The 17480-nt window shown below is 30.6% G+C and overlaps 1 protein-coding gene across 1 annotated transcript in view; it reads right to left on the bottom strand.

The window, feature by feature from the left end:
- Positions 1 to 5307: 5307 nt before the first annotated feature.
- LOC139482981 (uncharacterized) overlaps positions 5308 to 17480 on the bottom strand; it is a 31064-nt gene continuing 18891 nt past the window's right edge. Inside the window, exons 13-16 of the mRNA XM_071267011.1 lie at positions 16333 to 16377; positions 15414 to 15458; positions 8323 to 8464; positions 5308 to 6297 (exon numbers count right to left, since the gene is read on the bottom strand). Of these exons, the coding sequence (XP_071123112.1) occupies positions 6192 to 6297; positions 8323 to 8464; positions 15414 to 15458; positions 16333 to 16377 (338 nt within the window). The 3' untranslated portion in view covers positions 5308 to 6191. The remainder of the gene's footprint in view (positions 6298 to 8322; positions 8465 to 15413; positions 15459 to 16332; positions 16378 to 17480) is intronic.

Genomic DNA, 17480 nt, shown 5'->3' with positions numbered 1-17480 from the left:
TGATATTCTTTTTAATTTAATCTATACAAAAAGCACATCAAAGATAACAGCCAATTAATTGTGTTCGCCAGACTGGCGTTTCGTCTACAAACGGCTCACCGGTTTCGCTCGATTCGAAAAGGTTAACATCCAAAAAAAGACCGAAGTTAGAATAGCTCTATAAACATATCAAGCAACTGATAAAAACATTTATATAATTTATCTATACCTGATGCATTACTCTAATAATAGTTTATCCGGTTTAGTTATAAAAAAAGAGGTACTTTGATTACCATATCATTGAAATAATCATCGATCTGAGACGATGATATACATGTAGGCAGCCATACCACAATGCATTCAACAATTAGTAAAACCGTTACTTTATAGTAAACTATAAACTACTTTGACATGTAAATTATATAAAAGAATTCAAACAATAAATCAGCGGCTATAAATAAGCCTACTCAACAGACTCAAAAACAATTATGACAAATAACAATCAACAAAAAACACTAATATAGAGGCGTCTGACTTGGTTCAGGCGCTAAAAAGTGTGACTTTGTTGAACATATGTTTCAATGATCAATAATATGTTACAGTAAACATGTAGCAGTGCTGTAACAGAACAAAATAATAACAAACTTTAAAAAAAAAAGTTTTGTATCGTTGTGTTGTTTGTTTATCTACCTAAGGGACTGTGTAATATGTATCCGAGGGTGGGGCCGGTGTACAGCAAATATTAAAAAAAAAAACTGTATGCCCCGCCAATATTTATTATAAAAAAATTCTTGCCCCGTTTCAATTAATAAAAAAGAGTCCTTGCCCCGCTGGAAAAAAATGAAACACATATATGGAAACATGATATTTTTTTTAAACTAAAATGCACAACATTCAATAATACATGTATATCGAAGTTGATATTTCAACTCAAATGCATATAATTCAATATTATAAAGATTTTATTTTTGAAGGAAGTCAACTTAGGAGAGCTGTGATTGAATGTTATGGTACAATATATTTTTTTGTAATTATCTATGAATAATTGCAGTGTGTATATTTACAATATAAATTTTATAACCTATTGAAATATTTTCTAGAGAATTATTTGAAAAGACTTCCAAAATTTTATAAATTTGGTGTAAAATGACAGTGGGCATCAGACGTCAGTTATGTTTTACTATTTTGAAGCTTTTGATATGAACATTTGATTTTTATCACAAAGAATAAAAATTATTCACTGAGAACAATACTGTGTTGAGAAAAATGCTGATTCATCATAATAAGTCAAATTGATGGGTACTGATATAAAACTTTTATCTAGGAGTTCACTATAAACTATATTGTATAAAATGCACCATACTATAATTATTTTATATTTCTTTTCACCTTTTCCAATAAATAGTTCAATTGGAAACACCAGAATTCAAGTCTCGACAAATGTTTTTAACTGAGATATTTGCCTTCTTTGCTGTGTAAATCCCTAAGTGTATCACTTGGGTATTTCTCTAGCTATTAAAATTGGAAATGTTCTCGTTAAGTTTGTACTTTTTATGGATTAAGGCAATATTTAGTCGTACTAAAAGCATTTTCAGTGTTAAAATTGTCAATCTAAGAAAAAAAGAGGCCCACTTGAGGCCAAATTTAGATCCTGTGTAAAGAATTTGTTCACATTATTGGCAATTCATGCAGAAAATATTTCAATAGTGCTTGATATTGTAATAACTATTTTAAATTCTATCAGGCATATATAATTTTTCATTTTCTACTGTTTGCAAGGACTTTTGATGGAAATTAATACTCACAAGGGACATAATTTAGCTTTTTCATAGATTAAGCTGTAGTTCTTTTAATGTTTAAGAATTTAATTTTGTCATATTAAAGATTTATTTAAAATACAATTGAAGTTATTTTATGTTTAAGGTAGATGGGGTGTTTAAATTATAATCCATAGATTTTTTTTATAATTTGCCAAAATATAAGTGTATCCTTCTTGTTTAAAAACATTAAAAGAATGGGTCAGGGGACTTATTTTCACACTACAGGTTGTGCAAAATTGACAGATTTTGTATAGATTATGCATGGAAAACCCAATTTTCCGCCATAAAACAAAAACTACACCATAGAATTTTGAGATAAAATATGAGAAGACAGCTCTAATATTAAGCTTTCAGATAATTTAATAAAAAAAATGGGGTCACCGCACTCGTTTTCTTGCTACATAATAAAATGGGTAAATTCCTAACACATTCTAGTGTAAAAGTAACACTATCTGAATTATCTGCCCTTGTATTGGAGTTGCATCCTCTTATTTTGCATAGTTGCAAAAAGTTGAATTAAATAAAAGTATTCTTTTTTTGTAAAATACAACCATAAAGATGACGAAACATGGCATTTTCTATATTATAATGAAAATTCTTACACATGAATTACCAACTGCTCTCAAAATTTGCACATTTTATCAAAGATCTAGACCTTGTTTTCTTGTATTTCAAAATCCAAGATGAAGGAAGACACCCTATCTACCTTAAGCATTTATTTACCATATGTTACATGTATGTCATATGTTTAATTTACAAAACATTGTTTATAGTTTTCCAGATATTTTATTTATATAGACAATGCTTAATAATAATGTACTATAAGCAATTTTATATTTTCATAAGTGCCAAACATTTATTTTTCTTATTTTAGTTTCAAAATTCTTAGTACGTACAATGTACATGTATATTTTATACATTCTGGTGATCAGAATTTTTTTTTTTTATAAATGATTATTAAATAAAGGCAACAGTAGTATACCGCTGTTCAAAACTCATAAATCCAGGGACAAAAAACAAAATCAGGGTAACAAACTAAAACCGAGGGAAACGCATTAAATATAAGAGGAGAACAACGACATAACACCGAAACGTAACACACACAGAAACGGACCAAAATATATTGAAGCACTGTATAAGGTTATTTTGTTTTAGATTCAATTGTGCTTTTTTTCTATCAAGTTACTTTTTTCCACAGAAATCACCAATAGTTTTTATCTGTAATAATCTGATTTAATTTTTTTATGCACACACGAAGGGTTTTTAAAAAGTGTGCGCCCCGCTAAATGTTTGTTTCAAAACACTTTGGGCCCCGCTCATTAATTGCATGAAAAAAGAATGTGCCCCGTTCATGTTTTCACCGGCCCCACCCTCAGATACATAATGCACAAGTCCCTATACTCTTCAAAACTTTCAATTTCATGTATGTAGAGCCTTAAAATTAAAAAAAAGCAAAAAAACAAAAAAAACAAATAAGATTACATTCCGCATTTATAAAAGTTTAACTGAAGTACATTACGCAAAAAAATAGTTATTTTATACTTAGTATTAAATTCAGATAAATTGTATTTGTGATACAATCATCGGAAACCATGCTGTATATGTATCAGCAAGGTTGCAAAGGCTTTATCAGACCTATAATCTGTTTGACGTCACGTCATCGATTGCAATCACGGTTGCAAAGACTTTATCAAACACTTAATCTGTATGACGTCATTGCAAACCTTATAACCGTATAACGTCATGTCACATAAAAATTATTTACGTGAGGTATATGTATTTATCATATACTTAGCATTGTAATGAGCGGAAGTACACAAATCATAATTTCCCACCCGGGCTGATAACCCATATCAGGGGGATCTCGTGCATTACTATACATTCGACACATCTGAACAGTATAATCTTTATTTTCCTAAAATTTTAAAATCAAATTTCAATATTTGGAGAAAATGTTTAAGTCATATCATATTTTCGTAATCTTGTAACTATTGGAGGCCTGCGAATGCATGCTTGTGAGTGATCAATACTTTGCTGATAAGCTTGGAGAGTTACATATTACATTGCCAATTACAAATTACTTCCTTGTCATACAGGTCTGTACATACGGTTGTTTTTCCCCGAATCCAAGACATTAGTATCACATGTCGGCACATTTTGCAATATGTTGTACAATCTTTATAAGATAGTCTCTTCTGTGCTTTCTTAAACACTCGTTTATAAAAATCGGTTTATTTGCTTTCATACAAACTTGTTATTTCAGCACATAAAGAAAGATCATGTTTATATTGTTCTGCGTATCCTTTTTTTAATAGACAAATGCATAATGTCGTTAATTTCTGTTATTGCAAATCAACTTTTTCATGAAATTGTCTTTTTTTGTCTTAAAAATGATCCCTGACCAACTTTCTTGAAACACATTTTCAGCATTTTAATATGCACAGATATAATAATATTAAATAAAAAAGACTGTCAGTCAGGTATCAGTACAGAAATATGTTTTTCTTACTTTATTTTAAAAGTTAAATCAATTTGTGTCCACTCATGAAAAACTTCCCTGAATAAACTCAATCCTTTCACTTTTAAAATGTGTCTATGATAATTTTAAGTTGATGCACTAATAGTTTCACTACACTCATTTATTCAGATTTTAAACTTCATTACTGCGTACTTTATCGATATTTACCATTTAAATCCCGTCGTACAAAACGATTTTTAACATGATTTCTTTTAATGTGATACATCTCATTGTGTCATTCATACAACATTCTCTTATTTCTAGTTAACAGTCTGCAGAACAACCCGTCGTTGCAATTACTCTAAAATTCTACGTTCTTTGTAGAGCAATTGACAAAGAGGGACAAAAGATACCAAAGGGATAGTCAAACTCATAAATCGAAAATAAACTGACAACGCCATGGCTAAAAATGAAAGAAAGACAAACAGACAAACAATAGTACACATGACACAACATAGATCACTGCAGTAAAAGCAACACGAACCCCATCAAAACAAGAGGTGATCTTAAGTACTCCGGAAGGGAACGCAGATCCTGCTCCACATGTGGCACCCGTCGTGTTAGTTATGTGATAATACATCCGGTAAATAGTCTAATTCGGTATGTCACATTCATGAAAGGGAAGATGATTGTAGTTACGACGTAAGGAACATATCTGATATCATTTGTGAAACGGCTATTCCATAACGGTCAACCAACTCGTGATGGCGTCCGTAAATTTTACGAAGGGGTGTTTTCAACCTCAACATTTGGAACTCTTGGTTTAATAGCTTCCTTGTGAGCAGCAACCCTCTATCAAGAAAATCATGATAGGAAATGCAAGCACGGGAATATCGTATCAATTGGGAGATATATACCCCGTACAACTGCCAAGTCTAACGTTTGACACTGTCTGAGATCGAAGAGACAGTCAATAATTTAATGTTAACATACGAGAAGAGCACGATACTATGACATTATTACTTTTCTTACAATATTGAAATGAACACATACGTGTATATAAGTATATTTTAACAAAAATAAAGTGTTATCAAAATTTTTTAAGTACACAAGTATATAATATATTATACATGTTAGATATGATACAATAATATGTTTCAAATATAAATGCAATTAGAATATCATTTATCAAAAATTTATAACACAGTACATAGATTTAGATTTCTACCATCATCAATATATATCAATAATCATGTTCCCCGCAAATATCTCCAAACAAAACTATGGTTACGTTGTGAAACAGCATTATATATACAAACAGAGATGAGAACAATGAAGTAGTGACATAGTTAGGTAGCCGAGCTACTTGAATTAAACAAAACATTTCAGTATCTCTGATTATGATAAAACAATTAATAAATGTATTTATTACTTTCGGTTAAAATGTCATCTTGAAAAATACGATGCATGCATTTACATTTATGAATATTCTATTACAAGCTATACCACTTCACAGTGTTTTTATTGCTAACATTATAGCTGCAAAAATATATAATGTATACACATTTGCCTTCCTTCAATAAGAATATAGGGTTATTGCATGAATATTTGGGAATATTGTTCCGAGTAGAATTTGATATTGCACGAGCTTGTGAGTGTAATATATGTTCTACGAGGGACAATATTCCCCAATATTCATGCAATAACCCTTTTATTGTATGGCAATATAATATTTGAAAGTAAAAATTGGTTTAAACAAAGTTTTTGTCGTTGATGACGTCATAAATTTTGAAGATTTATTGCACTAGTGCAATATTACAATTAATTGCACGCTAACTTTTGGTTACTTTCTGTAGGAAATATTATATTGCTATGCAATAAAACATATTATTGTGCCTTTCATTTTTCTCCTAGAGATTATTTAATAACGATGATCAGTTTTCTGTTTCAGGACTTTTATCTTCACTGGTCGAATCTGTCTTGTCCTGATCATTATGATCATTTAAACTAGGGCTGAGTTCCATCGGCTGTGTCTCTCCTCTAAATAAACAATCATTTTTATTTATTATTTGAATTTAAAAACAGTCAAAACCGGAAAAAAAAAAAACATGTTTTCAATGATATCTGCAGATGGTCAAACGATTTACAAAAATATGATTAGGAATTAACTAACAATTGCGAAATAGTAGGGATAATTTAGTAAATACGGTGGCTCACATTAAACATTCAAAAGTAGTATTATTAGAAATAAAAAATGTTAAGAAATTGTCATCCAGATCTTTTACTTTAACCGACAACACATGCACAATTTACGAGATAAATGTTCCTTTACAAATTAGCCGTTGATGCAAAATCGTTGTGATTCTTGTCAAAAGGTTAAAGTGTCAATTGGTTTACTTATTATATACATGTTATAGTGAAAACATACTTAAAATTCTCTTTTGAATTTAAAGAGGAGTTCATTTTGCACACAATTGCATTCTCCTATAATGTTTTATGTTTTTTTGTTTATAATATTTGAAAGATATGGATACGTATACCTTTAAGTATAAATAACATGTGTTTTTTTCTCTCCTTTTTCAGATTAAAACTAATAACGGCATAAGGGTATATCGGAATAAGTTTGTAAGTGTGTTTTAATATAGCGAGATGATTTCAAACGCCTTTAAAACAGCAACCCATGACGAACACACACAAAACGGATCTTTAGATTAATATACAATATAATATAGTTCTGTTCAAACGTTTGGTACTATGTTATGTTATACTATGTGTATATGATAACAGGATTGATCAAATGAAAGACCTATTGAAAATTGACAAGTTAAACCACAACGTTTGATTGATATATACTGAGTGCCAATGAAAACGCAACACTTTTGTTTTTCAAAATAATCTTATAAGTTTTATTTTATTTATATTAGAACTTTGTATAGTTGGTTGAAAATGACTTTTAAGACAATTGTTGACAACTTTAAGGTTGAGTGATTTTTGGAACAAATGCGAAGTAAGGGTTATTTTGAACGGACATAAACCGAGTTCACCGCTTTTCAACATACGCACCATTTTCACGATTTTATCATTTAATGCTTGGCTAATGTCATGAATTTTCCCGTCCTTATTGTTAAGAAACTGCAATAAACATCTGAGTAAATGCCAGGATTTTTTGACAACCAGCGACATGCAGTTTTGGGCATGATCCAATGTAGCCTTTCACAGCATACAATTACGAGAAGACTGAAGTTGTAGCCTCTACAATAACCCAAATCATCCACAAATTCAACCAAAATGAATCATTTAATGATAAGCCACATCCCGGGATACGCTCAGCAAGTCCGATACATTTGGTCTTTAACATATCCGATATCGACTATGATGGTTGTTCAAAGGTCAAGAGAGTTCAATGGTGGTCACGGTAGAACCTTTGGAGCAATTTCAGTAAAGCACCATTTGCGCTAAATTGTTAAAGAGCACCACAGTCTTTCATTAGTGACAACTAAATGGCCGCCTGGCGTAAACATCGAATTCTGTAGACCACAAATCATTCATTATGTACCAAAAACCGGTAGTGGTGGTTACATAGACAATTGGCACCCGCCTTGGCCAAAAGTCATGCTTTTCGCCGGATTTTGGTCCAAATGAGCACATTTAGCATCAGATTTGACATGGTTTAGACGACGAAAACCACCCCAATATCATAAAGTCAGCTTGAATTTGCTTTGCTGGACAGTTGGAATAACATTCCTCGGGATCACATTAAATGTCCGGGATGATCAATTCCACGACACTGTCGAGATTGCGCTGCACCATGGGGTTGTAACATTTGTTGTTAGGACTGTGAGTTGATGAATCGACATTGGATGTTTCGTTTACCTAATGCGCACGAAAAATGACAATGCAACATTTTTGTTTGATGTCGATCTATTGTTAAAATTGTTAGTTTTCAAGAACAATTTATTTTGAAAGATTATCCTTTCTAATATAAATTTTAATTTTGAAAAACCAAGTGTTGCGTTTTCATTTGCACTCATATAAGGTAAACTTTGGATTAGCTCTATTACTTACTCATCTAAAACTTTTATCGGTTCTGCCGGCTCAGTCCAAGTATCATCATCTGTTTTTTTGGGGAAAGTTGGGTAATATTGTAATAACTTTTTCTTGTCTGTATTTGTAGTTGGCTGCTGGACTTCCTCGATACCTGTTGTTTCTATATATAGAAACATAATGTATACATAAAAAAACAATTTTAAACAAAAGTAGAGTGACAATTGTTTGGGATTTCAGGTTAAGAGGTGTTTTATACAGAAGTAGAATGAACCTGAATTTAAAACTATAATATATTATGTAGACTAGTATAGAGACAAACAGACAAACAATAGTTCACAAGACACAACATAGAAAATTAAAGACTACGCAACATGAACACCATCAAAACCTTGGGGAGCAATTTCAGGTGCTCCGGAAGGGAAGGCAGATCCTGCTCCAGATGTGGCAGCCGTCGTATTGCTTATGTTATTTCAAATACGATAAATAGTTTAATTCGGTAGGTCACATTCGTCAAACGAGAAAGGGATTGTAGTTACGAAATAAGAAGCATGTTTAATATCACCTGTGAAACGGTTATTCCATAACGATCAACTAGCTCGTGATGGCGTCCATAAAATTTCTAAAGGCATGATTCACAAAATATTCTTTTTTTTTTGTAAAGTTTTGTTTTCAATCGACCCTCGTTGTCAATTTCTAGATGTAATTCTAGATATGCGACAGACTTTACTGTATCTGTGGTATTCTTTATCTGTAGTTTGATGGGATAGTTTCGTTCAACATAGTCAACAAATTTTGGATTTGTTAGTGAGAAACATCATCTTTATAACGGAAAGTAAAATAAAGGATATAAAGTTACATGAAACTTTAATAACATTTTGTAGATACAATTATTTGGTTCAGAATTTTAGCTGTTGTTGCAAAAGGAACAGAATATTCTTAATGTTACAGTGAGTTAACCGAACAGAGAAATGATCCGGTTAAACTTGTCAATCCATGTAAAAAAGTTTTTCTAAAGGTGAGCACATGTAACACTGAAATTAAATAAAAATTGTCATTAAATAGCAATTAATCAAATGACGCCATCAGCAAGTTCCTATTTGTTACCTCACTTTTTCTATTTTCTTATAAACGTTTCTCTGTATCTTTCATTTTTTTCGAAATAAAAGACATATTTAAAAAAAAAATACACTTGAGGACAATCATTCCAGTGAGGAGTCGTCTGATAGTTTTGACAAAGAAAGACAGCAGGTTTATATTAACCCTCTGAACAATGCTAGTGTGCCTTTTCCTGGCAGTTTTCAAGATAATATGCAACCTTTCAGTTTACCTTCATCTTCTATTTTTAGCCATGTCCGCACTGTTGGTTGGCAGAAGGAGTCCCAGAATTGCTAAGCAATGCAGCAATAGTAATTGTTGCAAGGTCTAACAAATTTGACCAATTAATTCGAGAGGAAAATATTGTTAGAAATCTAAAACAGGTTAAATCATAAAAGGGCAATAACTCCACCAAGGAGATGTCTGACATTTTGGCCATGTTGACTTATTTGTAGATCTTGTCTTAGCTATTTTCTAAAAACTTATCTATGTCTAATATAGGTTTTTAGAATAATAGGGGGGAAAAAAAATTGTACATTATTACATTTAAGAACAATAACTCCTATAAGAAGTCGTTTGGCAGTATAAAAGTCAGCAGGTAGACCTAAACATTCCTAACATGTTTGCCTGTCCGATTTTATCTTTTCATAGAGGTTTTCAATCAAATAGGTGGCCTGGTGTTCTATGTTTAACCATGTCGACAATGTTGGATGGCAGGTTGTGTCACTTTATTTATGGGTTATACTAGATAATCCAAAAATGATTGTGGCGAAGTTTGGTAAAATGAAGCAAAGTAGATTCGGAAGAAAAAATGTTTGTTAAAATAAATGTCGAAGGACAGCGGACGTCAATTGAAAAGAAAAGATCAGATATCAGTCCAAGGCAAACCATTGGTCTGCAACACAGCAAACAAATCACCACCCTAAAGCGGGAGCTATCCTCTAAACAAAAGTATGTACTAGTTCAGTGAAAATAGACATTGAAACTGATCAATAACAAAAATATGAAAAAACTTACGACTTACGCAGGCAAGATGTCTTGATTTGGGATAGTCCCATAAATGTAGCAGGGACAAACATGTTTGGTGATCTCAACCTCCCTCTTTACCTCTCGCTTATTTCGAATAAAAAACACACATTATACGCATAGAAAAACTCAGCTTCAAAGAAGTCCTAATCTGATGTAAGAATAGGCAACAGAAGAAACTAAGCAAAATGACTATACACAGATAAACAACACCTAAAAACACACAATAGTTTACATGGAGAAGAAAGGATAAGACACAAGCAAGTAGGAAAGATATAGTTTTAATTGCAAAACAATTTCAGTCTCTCGTTGAATATTGTAAAATTAAACTGGCACAAATTAAAGTGACTGACCATCAAGGGTTAGTTTTAAACTTTAAGACAGGGGCTTCAGAAAGAGGGAATTGATACTGGAAACTAAATAATTCTATTTTAAAGGATATTGAATATAAAAAAAACAATCAACAGAGTTATAAATCAGTTCGAAAATTGTATACTCAATAGTGACAGTAGCGATATCCGTCTATTATGGGACAATCTAAAAATTGAAATTAGAGACGAATCTATTCTATACTGTGATAGAAAATCATCAAAATTATGACGGGAGACAACAAGAAAATTAGAAAGCGAATTAGAACACTTAACAACAATTAGAGACGAACAATTAAACGAAGATGAAACACTAACATATAATATAAAACAATTGGAATTACAATTAGACACAAACTATTATAAAATATTATATACAACCACGGCTCCAGATAAAGATCTACTGCATAAATATGTAGGTGATACTGTTATGGCCAGGAAGATAAATGTAGATGACTTTACAATTTGTGATAGGGAGGTTTTTGATTCTTTGGAATGGAATTTATGTTAAGTGTTTTTAAGTAAAACATTTTTGTTTGAATGAATCATTCATATCATGGTTGGAAACATTATATAAGGGAATACAGGCGTGTGTAATAAATAATGGATGGGTATTCGAAATTTTTGAAAACTCTAAAGGAATCCGTCAAGGGTGTCCTTTATCGGCTTTACTTTTTGTTTTACCGGTCGAAATTATGGCCGAGCGATTGAGACAAACCTCAGACATTAAAGGTTTTCGTATTACTATAGATGATAAAACACATAGCATCAAAATATCACAATTAGCTGATGTTACAAGACTGTTTTGTAGTTCAGATACATCTAAAGCTATGAATATAATTGAGACATTTGGTTCTTTCTCAAGGTTGAAGCTAAACCGTAATAAAACAGAAGGAATCTGGATTGGGGCACTTAAAACAGCGTAGATAAGATTAAGGGCATACGCTGGACAGACAAACCCGTCAAAGCTTTAGGCATTTATTTTTGTCACGATAGACTTCAATGTGAAAAGTTAAATTGGGAACCTAAAATTGATAACATGGGAAAAAAGAAAATTAACAATGGTTGGGAAATATTGATCATAAAATCTTTAATATTACCAAAATTAACATTTTTGGCTACTTCGTGCAAAGTTACAGATATTTACTTGAAAGAAATTGAAAGCTGCTGTTTCAAATATATTTGGGAAGGAAAAAATGACAAAGTAAAAAGAAACACAATTATTGGCGAATACCAAAAAGTGGGGTTGAAATGATTGATTTTGACAGTTATTTTACAGCACTGAAAGTCTCATGGGTCTCCAAATTAACAACAATCAATCTGCCGAATTGGAAGATTATTCCTATTAAATATTTTAACAATCTTGGTAAAAACTTTTTAGTCTTTAACATGAATCTAGATAATATCAAATCAATAGATGGACTTGGAAAAATACCCGATTTTTATTTACAAGTAATTTTAAGTTGGGTTAAAACAGGAGGAGGTTTGTCAACATTTTCTTATCACTTTTCTAATATTAGAAAACAGATTATTTGGGGAAATAGATATATTAAATATCGCAACAAATGCTTGTTTTTCCCGAATTGGGTTAAAAGTGGATTGGTGTATATTAACGACATATTGGATCGTGAAGGAAATTTATCAGAAAGTTTTATTTTAAAAAAGTTAATTAATAAAACAAACTGGATTGCAGAGTTTAAGATGTTAAAATCCTGCATCCCAAAAGAATGGATGCAAGTTTTAAAAAGAGAAAACTCCGTTAAGAGTATAATCAATATATGTAAGGTTTAATTAAGATGGAAAATAAACAAATTGAAACAAAAGATATCAACAATAAAATATTCTATAAAACTTTAGTACATAAAAAAATAAATAACGCCAATCGGTATCAACATTTGGACAAGATATTTAAAATTAGAATACGTACCACATATGTCATTTGTATACGATTTTATATTTAAAATTTTAAAGGAAAATAAGTTAAAAAATTTCAGATGGTAACCGCTTCAGTATATTATTCCTACAAAGCAGCTACTATTAAAGTGGAAAATATCTGAGAACGATAAATGCAATTTTTGTAAAACAAAAGAAGAAGATTATTTGCATTTCTTTATTACATGTTCATTTTTGAAAGATTTTTGGTAGAAAGTACATTATCTTTTAGCAAAATTTAATTTTCAAAACATGATATTAGCAAAACATATAGTATTTGGATACAAAATATCAGATCAAGGATATAACGGTTTTAATTATTTCTTGACAATACTAGGTTTTTGTATTTACAAGTCGTACTATGTATCCGAGCAAAAACTGAAATTTTTAGATTTGTATACTATTTTTTATAAAGGAGCTACGAAGGTTTATGAATGAGAACAAAACAGTTTCTCAAAATGTATTTTTCATTAAGTTAAAAACATTGATGTAATTGATGGAAAAAAACTACTGTTTATATTTTATTATATTCTGTGTATTTTCCTGGATACTCAGAAAGTATTTCACATGGATACTTTATTGAAGCTTGGACAATGAAGTAAAGTTGTAACAAGCAATTTGAAGAATAAAGAATATTTATTTGTAAAAAAAAGAAAAAAAAAGATAAACAACACACTACTAGCAGTGACTATCATGCCAGCTTCAGACTTCAATAACTCGGCTTAAACGAAAATGTTACGAACAAGTGATAAGAAAAATGTATTAGTTTGATTAGCAAGTCCAGAATCCTGAATTCAAAACAATATTGGGGAATTGTCATTGGCTATTTGTGAGTTCATTGGAAATTTTCAAAGCCCAAAGCAATATACATTCTATCTGTGGCAAAGAACAGTATAATTTCAAAACCCTATTAAGTTGAACATCGTTTATGTGTTAATAATGTTGCTTTCAGAAACATTTCAAATATAGTATGAGCCAGAACGGTAATATGACAAAGGATAGATAGTTTATCTGTTTATTGCAAATGATCAAAATTGAATAGATATCAAGCATTATTCAATTCATAATCGTTCTCAAACACAATATTGAGTTGAATATTACATGTTATAGAGGCCAAATAATTGTAAACTATGAACTTTATTTTTGTTACTTTCAACTTTTACAATATAATATTTAAGCAACTACATGTAGTACTTTTATTTTGTACTGTAACTCAACCTTATTTGACGTTTTGTTTCATTTTATTTGCATGTACGTGTATATAACTATTTTTACAGATCAATGATAAACTTTCAAGTTTATAATTTTTGTTTTACAATGTTCCAAAAGACTCACACAAATGTGAAGATAATAGTCATTCAAAAAAAGGTGTTCACTGATTTCTTCATCGAATTTACACAATGTCAATAACTTGGAATCTTTTTCCACACCTTATACAAAATGTTATATGTGGCGATGGTTCTATGGAAATATTTGTATCGAAAAGTTTCGAAATAAACAACAATAATTTGACTATTAAGCTGAGCATTTGTTTAAATAGTTCTTCCTTTTATAAAATAAAACAGATATGTTAATCTGTTTGTAGTTTGATAATTTTGTTTACTAAAGTTTTATTTACAAATGTGGCGTTCACATTACGCATACAGTATATATTTTTATTACAAATATAATAAAGGCAACAGTAGTATACCGCTGTTCAAAACTCATAAATCCAGGGACAAAAAACAAAATCGGGGTAACAAACTAAAACCGAGGGAAACGCATTAAATATAAGAAGAGAACAACGACATAACACCGAAACGTAACACACACAGAAACGGACCAAGCATCAGACAAAACACCACGAGAATAACAAATATAACAAGAAAACCAAATACATGAATTTGGGATAGACAAGTACCGTGCCACGTCTGATCTCAATATCTCAAAAATAAGAGAAAACACAAACGACTCAACGTTAAAATGCAACACACACAGAAACGAACAATAATATAACAATGGCCATCTTCCTGACTTGGTACAGGACACTTTTAAAGGGGAATAAAAGTGATGGGTTGAACCTGGTTTTGTGGCATGCCAAACCTTGCACTTTAATGGCAAAGTTAAATATAACATTGAAATGACAACATAATATTACAGGACTACAATACAAATAAATAGGAGAACATATTAGACAAAGAAAAACATGATTAATAGATAACAAAAAGCATCAGGTTTAAAATTCAATACGCCAAAAACGCGCCTTGTCCACACAGGACTTACAAGTGACGCCCAGATATGAAAGATCGAAAGTGAAAAAAGTACAAAGTTGTACAGCGCTGGAGATAAAAAGTTGAAAAGGTTTCGCCAAATACGGCATTGTTTTTATGCCCGGGATAAGAACATTCTTATTATATAGAACAATTCATGCTATTGCAAACAGTAAATTTTATCAAATGAATATGAAAGAGATATACATAAAGAAACTGAAGTATTAACTAATTACAGAAAACTAAACCCGAATACATAACGCCCAGATATAAAAGATCGAAAGTGAAAAAGGTACAAAGTTGTACAGCACAGCGTATAATGTTATTCACACATACGCTGAAATTATTGACAGTTGTTTATTGTAGATCAATAAATTTTCTATTGAACTTTACTGCTACATATATATTATCTGGTAGATTACAATTTACTAAAACTCACCTTCATTTGACGAACTATGTATTGATGATATTGTTTCTTCTTTTTCTGAAATTTAATAAAAACTTAATCTGTATAGAAACAATAGCATGCATTGCCATCTTATAAGTGTTTTTTAATCATTTGGTTTGTCTCTTGTAAAAGATCGAACTAAGAGCCTTGTGTAAATATATCATTTCAGCGACGTGTGTCTACCCTTTTTAAATCTTCAACAAAGGCATTAACATGCAAACATATTTTCTTTACACGTCACTTTATATAGCTAGTATTTACAAGTGCTCGGGTGTTCTTATTTGAATCTTTCAACCATCTGATTAACCCAATTTGCAGTGAGTACTATTGATAACAGGTTGCTGTTGTGAAATTTCCGTGGAAGATTTTTTTTTTTATACATAATCGATTTATATATTAAATTATAAACTAAATCGAGTACCCTTTACCAAATAGATCGGGAGTATGTTCTAAAACTTATAATATATTAATTAAAGACAAATAAGATCATTTTAGCTTTATACTTGCTCACAGATGCGGTAGACAGAAAATGTAAAAAAAAAAAAACTGCCATCTAAATTAATTCTGAAATATGTAACTGAGGTATAATTCATCCATTAATTCATATGTGTGTAATGAATGCAATGATTAAAAATAAGATGACCGCAAGTATTTCAACTGGATATTATTAAGGAATAGGGTTTTAAAATCTGACCTTAACTTGTCCACATTGATAGTGTTGATCACCGCTTTCCTAATCAAAATCGTTCTGAGTGACTTAATGAAAAAAAACATTTTTAACAATCATATATCCGTCAAACAGAACGTTTTTTTCGCCGCCCTCTAGTACCTCCTTTTGTAAATAGGTTAACGGTTTGACCATTTAAATGCATGCAAAATTGCATGAAGATTGATATAATCTGCAATTTACCGTGATAAGATGGATTATCAATCGCAGTTGCTTCGTCTTCATGTTCTAAAAAACAAAGAAACGTGAATTATACTCTGTCAGATAATAGTTCGGATGTTTTATCTGAGTTACTGTATGTAATTGCATTGTCTTATGGTTGTAAATACTAGATGATATTGTGTATCAAAATCAATACACATGAAATCTCTAGTAGATACGTTTGTTCAAGGCATAAGATATACCAAAATTATACTTGTTATACCATTATTCCTTTGAACAAACATTCTGGTTGGTCTTAAGATTGTCTGCATTGTGTAGAGTTTAATTGAGTATTGACATCAGTGAAGTTATAATAAACGGATGCAGTTCTTTCTGAGCTTGAATAATACGTTTCTATCCCAATATACTAATTTTGTAGAAAAGGCAATGAATAATGTCGATTTTTTTTTTTTTTTTTTTTTTTTTTTTTTTTTTTAAATTTGATCATACTTTATTGATAGTTTGACATTTGTTAGTGGATACATCAAATACCGGTACCTTATCCCGGCCTCGTTAACCGTTAGTAGCATATATAAAATATAGTCAATTTGGTTAGTATTTGTTAGTTTTTTTAAACTGTAATATATACATTTATAAATCATTGTAAATTATAATATATCCAACTAAAACATTATCAATACAGAATGATCAATAAATCTGAATAGATAAAAAAAAAATATATATATAAAGAATAAATAAATAAAAATCACAGAAATTTGGAATTTTGGAAAAAGGAAAAAAAAAAAAAATATATATATTTTACTTACAGCATTCATAATGTATCTTGCAGGATTTATTTATTCAAATATTTGCGTACATGCAATAACTTAGAGGTAGATACATGTAGTTATAAACATCGACTAAAACATCAAGCATATATATATATAAACCAACATATAACAGTATCAAATCATTAAACATAGGTGGTGATGTGGATAAGGAAAGAAATGTACATAAAAATAATTCCGGTACATGATGTACCAATTTTTTGATAATCAACCTAGTCTTCTAAAATTGGAAGCCAGGGGTCCCAGCAGATATTGGCCATATGAAAAGGTTTTCTTTTAAAAAATAAATTCTTTTCTAATGCTAGAGATTCTTTGAGGTAGTTTTTAAGTCCTGTAAAATTT

The sequence above is a fragment of the Mytilus edulis genome, chromosome 7 (genome assembly GCF_963676685.1).
Source record: "Mytilus edulis chromosome 7, xbMytEdul2.2, whole genome shotgun sequence".
Lineage (NCBI taxonomy): Eukaryota > Metazoa > Mollusca > Bivalvia > Mytilida > Mytilidae > Mytilus > Mytilus edulis.
The sequence above is the reverse complement of the archived record's forward strand: the minus strand, read 5'-3'. Positions and strand labels throughout refer to the sequence as shown.